Genomic DNA, 17,750 nt, shown 5'->3' with positions numbered 1-17,750 from the left:
GAACTGAAATCAAGAGTCAGACACTGAAGGGACTGAGCCACCCAGGTGCCCCAAAAAAGTAACTTTTCTTAGGCTTTTCTGATACCTTAGGACAGATTAATTTGGTGCACGAAGTAAATCAAGATAAAGCACAGATGCTTACAGACACAGTTCAAAGCTATGGCAGCTTGATGCTAAGATGCTGAGTATTGTTCCTAGGGGAAGGAGCTTGGTGATGCTGCTCTCCCTGTCTGGGTGCTCTCTGCCTCTATAATGGTTCACTGCAAAACAAATGCTGAATGCTGTATTTGCTTTTTGCTTTTTTTTTTTTCCATAAAAGTGCGAATCCTCTTTGGATTTATTTTGGTTAGCAAAAACAGGTACTAATATAGGTCTTTCATAAAAGTGAAATGGCATAACAGGAACTTTTGAAAATCAGGAGATACCTGTACTCTGTAAACCAGTGCTGTCTGATAGTACTTTTCTGCGAAGATGAAAATGCTCGGTGTAATATAGCAGTTGCATAGCTATTGAGCACTTGAAAATGGTTAGTGCTACTAAGGAACTGAATGTCTAATTTTAATTTAATTTTTTAAGAGTGTTTTTTAAAAAAAATGTTTATTATTTTCAGAGAGAGCACGAGCAGGGGAAGGGGAGAGACAGAGAGGGAGACAGAGAATCCCAACAGGCTCTGAGCTATCAACCATAGAGCCTGGTGTGGGGCTTGAACCCAGAAACTGTGAGATCATGATCTGAGCCGAAATCAAGAGTCAGATGCTTAACTGACTGAGCCATCCAGGGGTCCCAGATTTTAATTTAATTTTTAAAAGCTCTATGTGTAGCTAATGGCTGCAGAATTGGATGGTGCACCTCTAACCAAAAAGTGGTGGTATAAATAAATATCCCAGTTACTAGAGTTTAAACACTTGGTAGTCTGTAAAGGGTATTATTCAGCATGTTGGGGATGCCAGTTAATCCTATATTTCAGGTAATTATTAGTTTACATTCCGCTTAGCTTGTTCTAAGATGCATGGCATGAGGTAGTACATGGGGAAGCCATTGTGGCACTAAAGGGAAGAGGAGCTAGAAGAAAATGTGTCGTCCAGTTGGTGGCTAATTGAAATCTAGATGGAGCACAGATTTCTCCTTTGTAGACAAATAAAAATACCACTGCAGTGGGAATAGCCAAACAGCCTTTTCTTTCTCCATTTTCTTATGGAACTGATGACTTTTTCAGAACAGGTACCTTTTTTCATTGCTTTTCATAGAAGTTCTTTATCAGTTTCAGCTTGCAATTGTATCTGTCATATTTCTGGTGGGAAGGTCTGTATTGGAAGAATATTTAAAAGAACTCTTTCTGGAGAATTTGGGGCTGGAAGTGCCAGATAATCTTTTACTGCATTAAGTCAGCTTTAAACACTCATTTTCTCTACTTAAAATTACTGTCCTTCATTTTGAGGTAAGGGAAACAAAAACAAAAATAAATTATTGAAACTACATCAAAGTAAAAACTTCTGCCCAGCAAAGGAAACCAATGAAACTAAAAGACAGCCTACTGAGTGGGAAAAGATACTTGTGAATGATATAACCAATAAGGAGTTATCCAAAATATATAAAGAATTTATACAACTCACTGCTTACAGGGCAGAATAAATGTCTTTTGGGTTAGGGCAGTATAAAGAAAATTAAAAAATTTATACAACTCAATACCAAAAAAACACTGAATAATCCAATTAAAAAATAGGCAGAAGACCTGAACACATATTTCTCCAAAGAAGACATACAAATTGCCAACAGACACATGAAAAGATGCTCAGCATCACCAATCATCACGGAAATGCAAATCAAAACCACAGTGAGATATCACCTCATACCTGTCAGAATGACTAAAATCAAAAACACAAGAAACAGCAAGTGTTGGTGAGGTTGTAAAGAGAAAGGAGTCCTCAAGCACTATTGGTGGGAATGCAAATTGGTGTGGCCGCTATGAAAAACAGTATGGAGGTTCCTGAAAAATTAAAATAGAAGTAATGTGATCCAGTAATCACACTACTGGGTATTTACCCAAAGAATAAGAAAACACTAATTCAAAAGGATATATGCACCCCCGTGTTTATTGCAGTATTATTTTACAATAGCCAAGATATGGAAGCAACCCAAGTATCTATCAACAGATGAATTGATAAGGAAGATGTGTGTGTGTGTGTATGTATATAATTGTTGAATGACTATATTGTACACTGAAGCTAATATAATACTATGTTAACTATACTGGAATTAAAAAATAGAGGGGGGCCTGGGTGGCTCAGTCTGTTAAGTAACTTCAGCTCAGGTCATGATCTCACAGTTCATGAGTTTGAGCCTGGCATCAGGCTCTCCACTATTAGTACAGAGCCCGCTTTGTTTTGTTTTGTTTCTCTTAAAATGTGTTAATGTTTATTTACATTTGACAGAGAGAGCATGAGCAGGGGAGGGGCAGAGAGAGGGAGACACAGAATCTGAAGCAGGCTCTAGGCTCTGACCCATCAGCACAGAGCCCAATGCAGAGCTCAAATTCATAAACCGTAAGATCATGACCTGAGCTGAAGTTGAATGCTCAACCGACTGAGCCACCTAGGTGCCCCAGTGCAGAGACCACTTTGAACTCCCATCTTTCCCTCTCTCTCTGCCCCTCCCCAGCTCATATTCTCTCTTTCTCAAAAATAAACATTAACAAAAATTTTTAATTAAATAAATAAATTTAATTTAAAATACCAAAAAGAATAAAATTGCTCTCCTTCAAACCATGGAATCTTTTCTGTAAGTCACTATTTAATCCAAAAGAATTAGTAATATTTTTAGCCTTGAGGGCCATCTTTGAATAAAGTAACACCTATATCTATTATCAGCAGACGAGTATAGTCCATAATTTGGAGTGATTTGACCTGATTACTGGGTTTCATTGTTTCCCACTTCTTCTGTATTTTCTTTTATGATTTTAGGTCTTTTCTCATAATTTTTGCTTCAGTTTTTTTTTTCCTATAAAAACCAGAAATGGTAATAACTGTATTTGTCTCTTTCCTGAAGAGGAAACAGTGAGTATTTATTAAGTATGTCACACTCTTTTGATTAAATATATTCTAGAGAGGCAACAGTGGTTAAAAAAAAAAAAAAAAGACTTGGGGCGCCTGGGTGGCTCAGTCGGTTGAGCATCCGACTTCAGCTCAGGTCACGATCTCGCGGTCCGCGAGTTCGAGCCCCACGTCGGGCTCTGGGCTGACAGCTCAGAGCCTGGAGCCTGCTTCAGATTCTGTGTCTCCCTCTCTCTCTGCCCCTCCCCCGTTCATGCTGTGTCTCTCTCTGTCTCAAAAATAAATAAACGTTAAAAAAAAAAAAAGACTCAATCTTTGTAAGCTTCTGATTTCTCATGTGTTTAAACTGGAATAATAATAATACTTCATTCATGTAGTAGTTGTGAAGGCTAAATAAGATAATGAAGGTAAAGCACTTAGCATAGCTTCTGATACTTATTAAGTACTCAATAAATGTTTTATTACCACTACTGATATTGCTACTGTTGGTCTGGTGGATTCTATTGGCTTATCCAAAACTTAATTTTTAAAAGTGAGGTTTTTTCCAATACTCCCATTTAGGAAGTTTTTATACATGGTCTCTTTAGACCTTTATGTATTATGTATTATCTATTTTTATTCTTCCATTTTCACAATTAGAACTTTGTTCTTGTCTGTTAAAAATGTTTATGTTCAATAGAACCTGTTTTTCAGATAATTAGTCATTTTAATGGGTAAATTTTAAGAATTTATCAGAAAAGTTTTCATTACCTAAATATGTTTTTCTTTAAATTGTATTCAGGATAGTAAAGTCACAGGACTATTTGATAATTTGGGGGAGAGACTCACCTAATTTTCTCACCTTTTTTAGGTACTTTTAACTAATCAGATGACAACAAAAATTGATAGAAATCAGGCCTTGCTGGTTCCTGCATTGGGTGGGTAATTAATCAGATAAGAATTTTTAATTTTTTAAAGTTTATTTATTTCTTTTGAGAGAGAAAGAGTGTGTGTGAGTAGGGGAGGGCCAGAGAGAGAATCCCAAGCAAGCTCCACTCAGTGCAGAGTCTGCATGGGGCTCAGTCTTAAGAACTGTGAGATCCGTGACCTGAGCCAAATCAAGAGTCAGATACTTAACCAACTAAACCACCCAGGCACCCCGCATTTTTAATTTAACACAGTTTTTTCTACCTCTTTCATTTGATGCTTGTTGAGTACTGTAGGTTCCATGAAAGCAGAGATTGTATCTGTCTTCCTCACTGACAAGTGAACATGGAGCACAGTGTCCTTAGACACTGACTCATCCTTTCAGTTATTTAACAGACATTTATTGAGCATCTACTATTCGGCAACCATTGTGTCAGGTACTGAGCATATCAGTATTCATAAGATGACTCTTGCCCTCAGAAAGTCTTAGGCAGTAAGAAGGGTAAATCCATTTAAATACTGATCACACTACAGTGAATAGACTTATGATTTTTCCTAACCTCAGTCATGGTTTTGTTAGGACACAGTGTTTCGAGATTGTTTTGTACTAAATTCTTTAAGAATATTCTGTCCGAGTGCTCGCTTCGGCAGCACATATACTAAAATTGGAACGATACAGAGAAGATTAGCATGGCCCCTGCGCAAGGATGACACGCAAATTCGTGAAGCGTTCCATATTTTGAAAGATGTTCAGCGTCGCTCCTTATCAGGGAAAATACAAATCAAAACCACACTCAGGTATCACCTCACGCCAGTCAGAGTGGCCAAAATGAACCAATCAGGAGACTATAGATGCTGGAGAGGATGTGGAGAAACGGGAACCCTCTTGCACTGTTGGTGGGAATGCAAATTGGTGCAGCCGCTCTGGAAAGCAGTGTGGAGGTTCCTCAGAAAACTAAAAATAGACCTACCCTATGACCCAGCAATAGCACTGCTAGGAATTTATCCAAGGGATACAGGAGTACTGATGCATAGGGGCACTTGTACCCCAATGTTCATAGCAGCACTCTCAACAATAGCCAAATTATGGAAAGAGCCTAAATGTCCATCAACTGATGAATGGATAAAGAAATTGTGGTTTATATACACAATGGAATACTATGTGGCAATGAGAAAAAATGAAATATGGCCTTTTGTAGCAACGTGGATGGAACTGGAGAGTGTAATGCTAAGTGAAATAAGCCATACAGAGAAAGACAGATACCATATGGTTTTACCTCTTATGTGGATCCTGAGAAACTTAACAGGAACCCATGGGGGAGGGGAAGGAAAAAAAAAAAAAAAGAGGTTAGAGTGGGAGAGAGCCAAAGCATAAGAGACTGTTAAAAACTGAGAACAAACTGAGGGTTGATGGGGGGTGGGAGGGTGGGTGATGGGTATTGAGGAGGGCACCTTTTGGGATGAGCACTGGGTGTTGTATGGAAACCAATTTGTCAATAAATTTCATAAAAAAAAAAAAAAAAAAAAAGAATATTCTGTCCGAGTTTTTGCTTTTCTTCTGGTAGCCGGAAATATGGTAGTAAGTGTGATAAGGAAGATTGACAAATATGTTGACTCAAACTATAAAGTTTTCTGAAAGCAAATAAAGGATAATGATCTGCAGTATTTCCATAGATAGGTAAAAATCTATTAATCTCAGTTTGCCACCCATATACAAGGAATTTGAAAGTGTAAGTATATTCTTGTGTTAAATTAGGTAAAATAAAACTGTTTTGGGTCAGAGGGCATTCTGAAAGACTTATAACCTTGTCAGTAAGGTAATATACAGTTGTTCTGTTCTTGTTCCCACTAGGGGAAAGCTGGGGACATGCTGCTACAATACGGCTAATCTTTCATTGGGACCAAAATCAAAGGTCAGTATAGAAACAAGTTAATAATTTTGAATATTGGGTTAATTAAACGAACAGTTATGTTTTCTTAGACCTACTCCAGTGGATGAAATCTACAGTGCCCCCCATGAACTAAAGCTTTTGTTGCCTTGTTCTCTATCACCTAGAGAAATCATAGAAACATATTGTTAAACTACACATTTAGCTAACATAGGAAATGCTTTGGAATATTTAAATGATGGGGTGCACCTGAAATGAGTAGGTGGCCAAGGAATGCTACCTTCTAAAGCTCTTTGAAACCAAGTACCATTTATTAGTCTTGCAGAAGGAGGTGGGTACTCTCTGTTCCTAGAAGGGATTGAAAGAAGAATAAAACCAGGACAAAAGGAAAACTTTGAGGTTAGCTTTAGGCCAATTTATGTGGAAAATAGGATGGTTTTCTTAGTTGCTTAATATATTTGGGTATGAAATTGTGTTTATTTTTGTTTTCTTTTGTATTTTGCTATCCTACTTTTGTTATCCAGTTACTTACCTGCCTTTCACAAGTATTGTTTAAAATAAAACTATGGCAGCGTGAAACCTTTGTATTTGTTTTTAAAGCTGCTGAGCAAGTGAACAAACCAGCTTTCATTTCTTTAAAATAGGCAAATGAAAGCTGTGGAGTCTTTTATTATACACTTCTAGAAATGTCAGATTTATGCAGCTTCTCTGCTTTGAGATTAATTGGTATAACTGAGAGAACTTCGTTTGGAAGTGCTCTAATGAATGGGAAGAGTGAGACAGCAGGTGGGCAAAGATGAAAAAAAAGAGTTGCTTAAATATAAATCAGGTCTGGTCAGTGATATTGTCTAGTTCTTTATCTACATTTCTCTGTTCTCCCAACTGAAAAAAATCATGCCTGACCAAATTAGGTTTTACTTAACTCTGAACTCATAGCAGAATTTATTACTTTTATATACATCTTTTGAAACTAATTCACATGGTTTGTGTCCCTTTTAAAAATGGCATTTCCAAAGAGCTCAGGTAACTCTCCTCCCCCCCCCCATCCCCCATAATACATAGTGCTTTACAATTAACTTCCATCCCCAGTTCTGTAAATAAGTCATTGTATTCTGGATCACAAAAGGAATTCTTTCCTTGGCAACAAACTCTATTGTAAACATTTTGGCAACAGTTCTGCAGATGAGAATCTTATGAACATATTACTTGTATTTCTCAGATTTAGGTTTTCTGTAAAGTACATCCCACTGTTAAATGTTTTTAGGAATTCCCAATTTTAAATGGCCACTTTTATTCTACTATTAAATATTCACTAATAGAATACATCTAAAAATAAAAATAATACAAGCAAAGCAGATGTTTCAGTCTTTTTGTTTTGGGGTCTTTTTGTTTTTTTAAGATGCTCCATCTTTTTTTTCTTTAATGTTTATTATTTTTGAGAGAGAGAGCAGAGGAGGGGCAAAAAGAGAGAGAGACACAGGATCCAAAGCAGGCTCCGGGCTCTGTAGCACAGAGCCCAACGCGGGGCTCAAACTCACTGTGAGATAATGACCTGCGCTGAAGTCGGATGCTTAACTGGCTGAGACACCCAGGTGCCCCAAAGATGTTTCCTCTTTTTAATGCACTCATTGGAAGGAGATGTTTGCCTTCTTTGTCAATTGTAGAAGTTAGCATTGTTAGGTACCCATGAGATCAGAAGATTATGCTTACTTTTTAGGAGTTAGCCATTTTATGACTTCCAGCTTCTTACTGATCCTTTCCAGAAATTGGAGAATGGTGTAGAACACTTGACAATGAATTAGATGGATTTAGGGGAAATCTGTTCCATAAGTTTTTTCTATATCCCAGACTATTACTTTTAGTGACTACTTGCTGATACTAGGTATTAACTGGGCAGTTTTTGTATACAACATTTCCTTCAATAATCCCTTCGATAATTTTTTGAGGGATCTATACTTACATAGAAGTGAGAATACCAAGGCTGCCAGAAAGATTAATTAAGTAGTAAATAATAGCTACCACTTATTGAATATTTATTAACTATCCTTTACTAAGCATTATGTGTATGTATATATAATACTTCATTTTATTTTCCAAATAACTCTATGAAATAAGTAGTAGTATCCAAAGTTTATAGCTGACTCTATAATAGTCTCTTTTCCTATAATTGCTGTTTCTAGAATGTAATTATAGTATTGTGTTGATTGCCAGCAAATCTGAAAGTATAGCTCTTATCCTCCTTTTTAGATAAAATCCTTTTTCTCCAAACTGTTTTTTTCTCCCCAGCTAGAGATATATAAGTAATTTGCTACTTTATTATGATCAGAATAAGTTGACCTCATTTAGTAGAATTAAAATTGTTTTGTTCTTCATTGTTTAAAACCAGTTATCTTTAAGTCATTAAAGTTGCATGAAGTCTTGTATGTGTTTTAACATTTAGTTTATCTTGAAAGGATGAAAATAGAAATTCACACTGGGGAAAAATAGTTATAAAAAATGAACACTTCCAGTTAGAGTAGAAAACTAAAAACCTTGACTAGCCAAATTTATATTGAGAATTGAACTTAAGTGTCCTATCTTATGCTTCAGTCCCCATCTTTTAACCAGAAACCCCTTTTACCCTCTAACAATGAAATAACATTCCAACAGTTATTCAAATAAATACTTTTATCTCTGTCCTGTATATTGTGTGGGATTTCCTCCAAATTTCATATTCATGATAATATGAAGCTGAGATTTTTCAGAATTATATCACTTTTTGCCAGAAAGATCTGGTGGTAGAGTGGAGTAATACATCAACACCCCCACATAGTGTTTCATATGTGTGCTCAGCTTTAGAGCACAAATTGTGCTTCTGTCTTATTTCTTCCTGACCCAAACTGTGTAGTTCAGCCATATGTTAAGCTTCATCTTAGCTGGGGCCATGAGCCAAGTGATTCTTTGGTTTAGTTTGTTGTTTAAAAAGATCTCTTGAGATGCAGATATGAAATATAAAATTTTATTTTTACCCTAGAAATTAGAGGAAAATTTTCACCCTGAATATTTAATGCCTACTTGACTTTAGGATTTTTTAATAAACATGTAAATGCTTCTGAAAAGCTCATTTACTTTTTAATAATTTTTCTCAGAAAATTCAGATGTATTGGGTATCTTTTTGAACATATTGTGATATGACGTGATTTAGATAATTTTTCAGAAGGTTAGCTAATTTTTATTGAATCAAAAAGAATGATTTTTTAACAAGACAGGTTAAAATACACCATACCTCTCTTTATATATATATATATATATATATATATATATATATATACATACACACACACGTATGTATATATACATATATATATGTATATGTACATGTATATATACATATGTGTACACACACATATGTATATATATACATATACTTAAAAAAATAAAAATAAAGTAAAAAATATATACAGACACATATATGCACCACACATATGTATATATATGTATATGTATACATATGTGTGTGTGCATATATGTGAAAATATATATAGACACATATATGTACGCACACATATGTATATATATACATATATATACATATGTGTGCGTACATATATGTGTCTATATATATATATGTATTTTTTTTTTTTTACTTTTATTTTTATTTTTTTAAGTAATCTCAGTGCCCAAAGTGGGCCTCTAACTCATGACTCAGAGGTCAAGAATCCATGCTCAGGGGCTGGGTGGCTCAGTGGTTAAGTTGTCTGACATAGCTCAGGTCACGATCTCACGGTTTATGGGTTTGAGCCCTGCATTGGGCTCTGTGTTGACACCTCAGAGCTGGAGCCTGCTTCGGATTCGGTGTCTCTCTCTCTCTCTGCCTCTCCCCCACTCATGCTCTGTTTCTCTCGGTCTTTTTTTTTTTTTTTTAATTTAAATTTTATTTTTTAAAATTTACATCCAAATTAGTTAGCATATAGTGAAACAATGATTTCAGGGGTAGATTCCTTAGTGCCCCTTAACCCATTTAGCCCATCCCCCCTCCTGCAACCCCTCCAGTAACCCTCAGTTTGTTCTCCATATTTATGAGTCTCTTCTGTTTTGTCCCCCTCCCTGTTTTTATATTAGTTTTGTTTCCTTCCCTTATGTTCATCTGTTTTGTCTCTTAAAGTCTTCATATGAGTGAAGCCATATGATTTTGTCTTTCTCTGACTGACTAATTTCAATTAGCATAATACCCTCCAGTTCCATCCATGTAGTTGCAAATGGCAAGATTTCATTCTTTTTGATTGCCGAGTAATACTTCATTGTATATATATATATACCACATCTTCTTTATCCATTCATCCGTCGATGGACATTGGGCTCTTTCCATACTTTGGCTATTGTCAGTAGTGCTGCTATAAACGTGGGGGGTGCATGTGTCCCTTTGAAACAGCACACCTGTATCCCTTGGATAAATGCCTAGTAGTGCAATTGCTGGGTTGTAGGGTAGTTCTATTTTTAGTTTTTTGAGGAACTTCCATACTGTTTTCCAGAGTGGCTGCACCAGCTTGCATTGCCACCAGCAATGCAAAAGAGATCCTCTTTCTCCACATCCTTGCCAACATCTGTTGTGCCTGAGTGTTCATGACAGGTGTGAGGTGGTATCTCATTGTGGTTTTGATTTGTATTTTTCCCGATGATGAGTGATGTGGAGCATTTTTTCATGTGTCGGTTGGCCATCTGGATGTCTTCCTTGAAGAAGTGTTTATTCATGTCTTTTGCCCATTTCTTCACTGGATTATTTGTTTTTTGGGTGTTGAGTTTGATAAGTTCTTTCTAGATTTTGGATACTAACCCTTTATCTGTTATGTCATTTGCAAATATCTTCTCCCTTCTGTCGGTTGCCTTTTTAGTTTTGCTGATTGTTTCCTTCACTGTGCAGAAGCTTTTTATTTTGATGAGGTCCCAAGAGTTCATTTTTGCTTTTGTGTCCCTTGCCTCCTGAGACGTATTGAGTTAAGAAGTTGCTGTGGGCAAGATCAAAAAGGTTTTGCCTGCTTTCTCCTCGAGGATTTTGATGGCTTCTTGTCTTACATTTAGGTCTTTCATCCATTTTGAGTTTATTTTGTGAATGGTGGTAAGAAGTGTTCCAGGTTCATTCTTCTGCATGTTGCTGTTCAGTTTTCCCAGCACCACTTGCTGAAGAGACTATCTTTATTCCATTGGATTCTTTCCTGCTTTGTCAAAGATTAGTTGGCCATACGTTTGTGGGTCAATTTCTGGGTTCTCTATTCTGTTCCATTGATCTGAGTGTCTGTTCTTATGCCATCTTTCGGTCTTTCGAAAATAAATAAATGTTTTAAAAAATTAAAAACAGAATCCCATGCTGTACCAACTGAGCCAGCCAGGTGCCCCAATTTTTCTGTTATATTTGGTATTAAAGTTAGAATTATCAACTCTAAAGCATTGTAAAAACGTATAATCTCAGTCCCTAATGCCATTCTTATATTACATATTACTCAGCAATTATTTCATTTTTGTATACAGTTGCAGTTACAGAGTATATGACATTTTGGATTCTGCCATTTTGTCCTAAAGTACAAACCTAAGACATTAAGCTAATGGACTGTGATCTCTGATTGCTTCTCTTTTGAATTGTGCCTGTGTGGAGGGGCAATTTCAAAATTTGAAGAGTAACATCATAAACCAAGATGTCCTTTTTGAATTTTCTTTGAAAACAAATTAGACTTTGCTTGCATCTTGGTCAGGGAGTGGCCTTCTGTGGCTTCCTCTGCCGTGGGCTATGTGCCTAGCGTCCCTGTCCCTACCACCTGTGATCAACACCAAGGCCGTAAGGGATTGGTGCCAAAGTTTCCATCAGCCTACAAGCAGCAGCATGGCAGTCATTCCTCTCTAGTGGCTCGCTCGTGGCCACCCATGACTAATACTGGTGCCTCCAGGGTTCCACTTCCAGTAACAGGTCCTGCATAAGTGCAGAGTATCCTGGGGAAGCCATCCCTTACCACCCTGGTCTCCCCAAGGCTGACTTGGTCAGTGGTAAGCAAGCTTCTTTTTTCAGGAAGTCTACTCTCCTGTTCATGGCTACAGTGTTGGAATCTCCAGACCTCAATGGCACGATCACCTGTGACTTGGCTCTGGAAACCACGAGGAAGCAGGCCTGGTGGCCAGCCGGGCAAAAGCCAACACAGCCCTGAGTGGCCACTACCAGCCACTAGGCTTTAGGAGACCCTAAGCATCATCACAACCCCTACCCATCTTTCCCCTCCTCATAGACTAGGTAGGCTGCAGCAAGCAGAAGCAGTTGGGTTCTTTTATATCAAAACGGCAAAACACCAAAAGGAAGTTGAGAGAACCCCACTCTTTACTTTCTAAGCCACACGCAAGGCATCTTGACATACCTTGTAACCTTGTGCCTTGCACCAAGTGGAAAATAAACTCCAAGCAGCCAATAAAAAAAAAAGAAAGAAAAATCAACATTATATTGTATGGAAATTAATGAACCTTTTAACTCTGGAGTTTGTGATTTTTCTCTGTTAGAAACTGCTATTTGTGCAGTTTTATCCATTTTTAAAAATTGTGGGGGCGCCTGGGTGGCGCAGTTGGTTGAGCGTCCGCCTTCAGCCAGGTCACGATCTCGCGGTCCGGGAGTTCGAGCCCCGCGTCGGGCTCTGGGCTGATGGCTCAGAGCCTGGAGCCTGTTTCCGATTCTGTGTCTCCCTCTCTCTCTGCCCCTCCCCCGTTCATGCTCTGTCTCTCTCTGTCCCACAAATAAATAAACGTTGGAAAAAAAAAATTTAAAAAAAAAAAAAAATTGTGGTAAATCTACCTGGCTCAGTCAGTAGAGCATGCCACTCTTGATTTTGGGGTTGTGAGTTCAAGCCCCATGTTGGACGTAGAGCTTACTTAAAAAAAATTTTTTTAATAAAATTGTGGTAAATTGTACATATCATAAAATTCATCATTTTTTTCATTTAGTGTACGGTTTAGTGACATGAAGTACACTCACATTATTGTGCAGTCATCACCACCATCCATCTCCACAGCTTTTCCTTCTTCCCCAACCTGAAACTCTTCCCATTAACACTGACTCCCTATTCTTCCCTCCCATCAGCTTGTGGCAACCACTATTCTACATTCTGTCTATGAATTTGACTACTCTAGGCACCTCATATAAGTAAAATGATACAATATTGTCCTATTTATGACTGGCCTTTTTCACATAGCATCGTTTTCAATGTTCATCATAACACGTGACAAGAATTTCTTTCCTTTTTAAGACTAAATAATACTCCATTATGCATAAAACCACTTTTATGTTTCCATTCATCTGTCAGACACTTGGGTTGCTTCTATCTTTTGCCTATTGTGAATAAGTTATATCAGTTTTAAAGTGATTTTAAAAGGAACTTTAAAAGTTTTTGCTTAGGGCACTGGCTGGCTTAGTCTGTAGAGCCGTGCTTCTTGATCTTGGGGTCATGAGTTTGAGTCCCAAGTTGGGCATAGAGAGCTTACTTAATTAAATTTTTTTTAAATAATAAAATAAAAGCTTTTCTTGTATTTGTTTGCTGTTACAATATTTGAGCAAAGTTAATAGAACTTAGAATTTTATTTCTAACTACTTTCAGCTTTTAGTTTTATATTACTTTGCATAGTACATGATAAAATTCTACCTAAACAGGGGTGGCCTGGGTGGCTCAGTCAGTTAAGTGTCCGACCTCAGCTCAGGTCATGATCTCATGGTCTGTGGGTTTGAATTCCGCGGTCAGGCTCTGTGCTGAGCTCAGAGCCTGGAGGCTGTTTCAGGTGCTTCGGAGTCTGTGTCTCCCTCTCTCTCTGCCCCTCCCCTGCTTTCTCTCTCTCTCCTCAAAAATAAATAAACACTAAAAAATTTTTTGAATTCTGCCTAAACAGACCTTAGTTCTTGTCATGACAGTGATTCTTCTGGACGTAATCATTTGAAAGAATGTTTCTTCCTTGCTATTTGTATTAGTATGAGTATGTATTCCTCATTTATATCCAAGAAATTGTCTTAATACTTCTATCATAACAAAAAATACATGATGACTGCAAAAAGTTGGAAAAATATAAACAAAAAAACTCCTTTTATCCTGTAATAACAGCTTAACTTTTTGACTGTGGTCTTCTACTAATTTTCCTGTCTATGTGTATTTACATACTTACTCATAAAGGTGGGATCATACAGCATAACTTTACTTAATATATTATTAATGTTTTCCCATCTAATTAAATATTTTCTTCCACATTATTTTCTTAAACATCAATAGTATTTTGTCACATCGAAAATTATTGAATTAGTCATTGGACTTTTAGATTGCTTAAAATTCCACTTAGGTAAACAAGTCTATTATTATATAAAATAATTATTATGTGCATACATATAGCTTATTGATTAAAGGGAGTATTTTGATATTTCTTTGCTTTCTACTTTCTGTGTCACTTAGAGAAAAAAGCAATAGAATTGTAGGAAAAACTAAATTAAATTATTAAATCAGTCATCTGAACTAATTAATAAAGATCATGTATTTGTGTATATTTATTCTTTTTCTCTAAGCAGGTTGGCAACATTGTGCCAAATCACCAAGCCAGAAGGAATCTACAGTACTGTTTCAAATCACAGTCAGTATCATTTGATTAGAGTGGGATTTGGTGTTGGTGGGAGTAATATCCTGAAGAGAGCATTACAAATTGCTTCTTGTTAACTCCTGTAGGCAGCAAGCATATTTGAGGACAGCTTTTTGATGCTTAGAACATTATCCCCAAAATAGTAGTATATATACAGAATATTCTAGTCACAATTGGACGAAATTTATTCTTAAGAACAGAGGAATACTTATTTGTAGGCTAGTGTGTTTCATGCCATATGTAATGTCAGGATATTAAAAATTTTTTAAGTGAAAGTTAGTTAAAGATTTTACAAGAAAAATACTAACAACTCCATTTTAGTCTGTAGATATTATAGATCTATCATAGCCACCAAATATATCCTACTTTAAAATGTAATTTCCTATAATTTAAAATCATAGAACACACTCTTTTTGGCTGAAATATGCATATTTATCAGTAGTGTTGAGCCAAATATATTCTTGGCGTCTCATTTTTTAAGGACAAAAACAGAAATAGAGATTCTGAATTGAATCATCGATTTAGTCTTTGTACTGCCTAGGTGCATTTAAAGTATCCTAACTGGAGGGGCACCTGGGTGGCTCAATTGGTTAGCATCTAACTTAGTTCAGGTCATGATCTCTGCAGTTCGTGGGTTCAGCCCTGCATAAGGCTCTGTGCTTACAGCTCAGAGTCTGGAGCCTGCTTCTGATTCTGTCTCCCTCTGTCTCTGCCTCTCCCCCTACTCATGTGTGCTCTTTCTCTTGTCTCTCTCTCTCTCTCTCAAAATAAATAAAACACTAAAAATTTAAAGTAAAGTATCCTAACTGGAAAATTTTATTTAGTTGTGAAAATAATTTGTAAAGCACCTAAGTAATTAATACCTGTTACTTCCTTTTACTCTTCCAATAGAGCCACCATAAAGTTTGTTAGGATTGTCTTTTAGGGGACACCTGGGTGGCTCAGTTGGTTAAGCATCCCACCGCTCAGGTTATAATCTCGCGGTTCATGAGTTCAAGCCCTGCATCAGACTCTGTGCTGATAGTTCAGAGCCTGGAGCTTGCTTCAGATTCTGTGTCTCCCTCTCTCTTCTGCCCCTCCCCTGCTCACGCTCTGTCTCTGTCTCTCTCTAAAAAAATTAAACATAAATAAAAGGGACTGTCTTTAGAGTATATGTTATAATGCACTGAAATTTGTATGTATGTGTGTATATATGTATATATATATGTATAAATAAATACACGCATACATATAAAAAATACTCTAGATATAAAATACTTTAGTACAGCTCTGGTTTGGACACGTAACTCATGAGGTTTAACTTCTTCATTCACAGTGGTTGGTAACTTCTGTCTCAGTAAAGTAGCTCTCTTATCAATTAAAAATATTGGAAGACCAGTTGTTATTTTAGATGTTCTTAAAGCATACTTGTATATTTTTCATCTTCCAGCCTCAGGGATTTAGAGATGCTGTTGTTGCTCCTGCATGTTCTTGGCAACGGAAGGTTCATTGAATTCCCGGAAACGGTCACGAGATGAGAAGAAGAACAGGAATCCAAAGACTGATCTTAAAGTATACATATGTATTGATGCTGTAAGATGTAATGTATACAAAGTAGTAGACTCATTATAAAATGTAAACACACCACTATGGGATGTTTGAATCAAGAGCATAGGAACCGAATGTGAAAAACATTTAATTAGTATGATTCTCTGAATTTTTCAAAGCAGTTTTACAATTATATTTTGCCCATTTTCTTTTTAGTAACATTCAGCAGAAATGATACAGGTATTGTATTTTTGCAGATGTGGAAAGCTGATTCATGTGGCCAGTGTGAATTTACCAGACTGTTTTTTTCCTCTTTTGCTAATTGCGTAGAAACCCTTGGAAAGAAAATATTTTTTTCACATTCCTATTTGTTCTCCTCTTTAAATGTAGTTTTCATAATTCTTAAAATGACTTGTTTTTATTATTGTAATGAAAAGCCAGCACCAGGAGTCAGCATATATTGTATTCAGTTTTAATGGTAGGATATAAACTTTACATGACCAATGTGATTTTTTAGTCACCCCAATCCTAAAATCTAACCCATTTGTGTATATTTTTAATGTTATTTTATAATGTTAAGGGAAAGGACTTTGGAGAAGCTGTTACCCTATCTAGAAATTGTCTATAACATACATCTTCCAGAATAGTCAAGTTGATAAATTACAGTTATTTATCTCTATATTTTTGAAACACGATGTGATCCATTCTAGAATTCTAGATGTATTGACATTTTCCTTTGAATAATCTTAACACTGTTTGAATGAATTAAAAATTTGGATTCTTGAATGGTTTTAAAATCATCTAAAAGTGTTTTGGCACCTGATTCTTTTTAGTACTTCTCAATTCATTCACAAAATTTACTCTGGTTCCCAATGGAATAAAATTATTTAAATAATTGAATATTATGTACTGTGACAACCATGGTCTCCACATTTTAGAGGCAATTGGTATTTCCTCCTCTCCCAGAGTGAACACTAAATTTATAAAGTTTTAAAAAACACAGTTATTCTGTAATTGATTATTCATAGAATAACTAGGGTTTGCCAGGACTTTTTTGAGGAATGACATTAGACACTGCTAACAATCACATCAGGACACTGGACATAAACCAGGACCATCCCAGGCAAATCAGGCATATGGTCGTCCTAATTATAGAAGACTAATTTCAAATGACTATTTGAGTGTAGGTTGACTGATTGTAATTATTTTTGAGGTCTTTAAGGCATATATTTTTATTAATGCAGTCATTATAAAAAATTACCCATCATTTTATATTCTCTATGCTCCAATCACAAAATCAAGACAGGGGGTTATTAGTGATAAATATCAGTGTTACTAGGGAGCAGAACTATAGGAATCTCATTTTATAAAGCATCATAACACTGTAAAGAACTATAGAACCCAGGATATAGACAAAGCCACGTGTATTTCTTTTTGGTTGTAACTTTTTTGTGTGTGTGCAACTCTTTATAAATAAACTTTATGTAAATATCCTTTCAAAGTTGTTTTTGCTAAAAGATCACTGTTCTTCTAGTTATAATATACTTAAATCTTAGTCTGCTTGGGCCACAATAACAAAATGCCATAAACTTAAGCAACAGAATTCTCTCACAGTTTTAGAGGCTGGTAGTCCAAGATCAGTGTGCCCGGATATCTGGTTCTGGTGAAGCTTCTCTTCCTTGCTTGTAGACAACCATCTACTTACTGAGTGCTCACAGGACCTTTCCTTGGTGAATGTGCATGGAGAGAGAGATCT

General features: G+C 36.3%; 1 protein-coding gene and 1 non-coding gene across 2 annotated transcripts in view; both read left to right on the top strand.

Moving 5' to 3' along the window:
- The window catches only part of RAD51C (RAD51 paralog C), a 37,638-nt gene extending 20,151 nt beyond the window's left edge, over positions 1-17,487 (top strand). The window contains 6 exon segments of the mRNA XM_030296007.1: positions 3,901-3,967; positions 5,809-5,869; positions 14,400-14,415; positions 14,417-14,461; positions 15,897-15,939; positions 15,942-17,487. Of these exon segments, the coding sequence (XP_030151867.1) occupies positions 3,901-3,967; positions 5,809-5,869; positions 14,400-14,415; positions 14,417-14,461; positions 15,897-15,939; positions 15,942-16,078 (369 nt within the window). The 3' untranslated portion in view covers positions 16,079-17,487.
- Positions 4,592-4,698, top strand: LOC115501948. The gene has a single exon (XR_003964989.1). It is a non-coding gene; the product is annotated as a U6 spliceosomal RNA (small nuclear RNA).
- Positions 17,488-17,750: the final 263 nt, after the last annotated feature.

The sequence above is a fragment of the Lynx canadensis genome, chromosome E1 (genome assembly GCF_007474595.2).
Source record: "Lynx canadensis isolate LIC74 chromosome E1, mLynCan4.pri.v2, whole genome shotgun sequence".
Classification (NCBI taxonomy): Eukaryota; Metazoa; Chordata; class Mammalia; order Carnivora; family Felidae; genus Lynx; species Lynx canadensis.
This window is presented reverse-complemented; position numbering and strand designations above follow the sequence as displayed.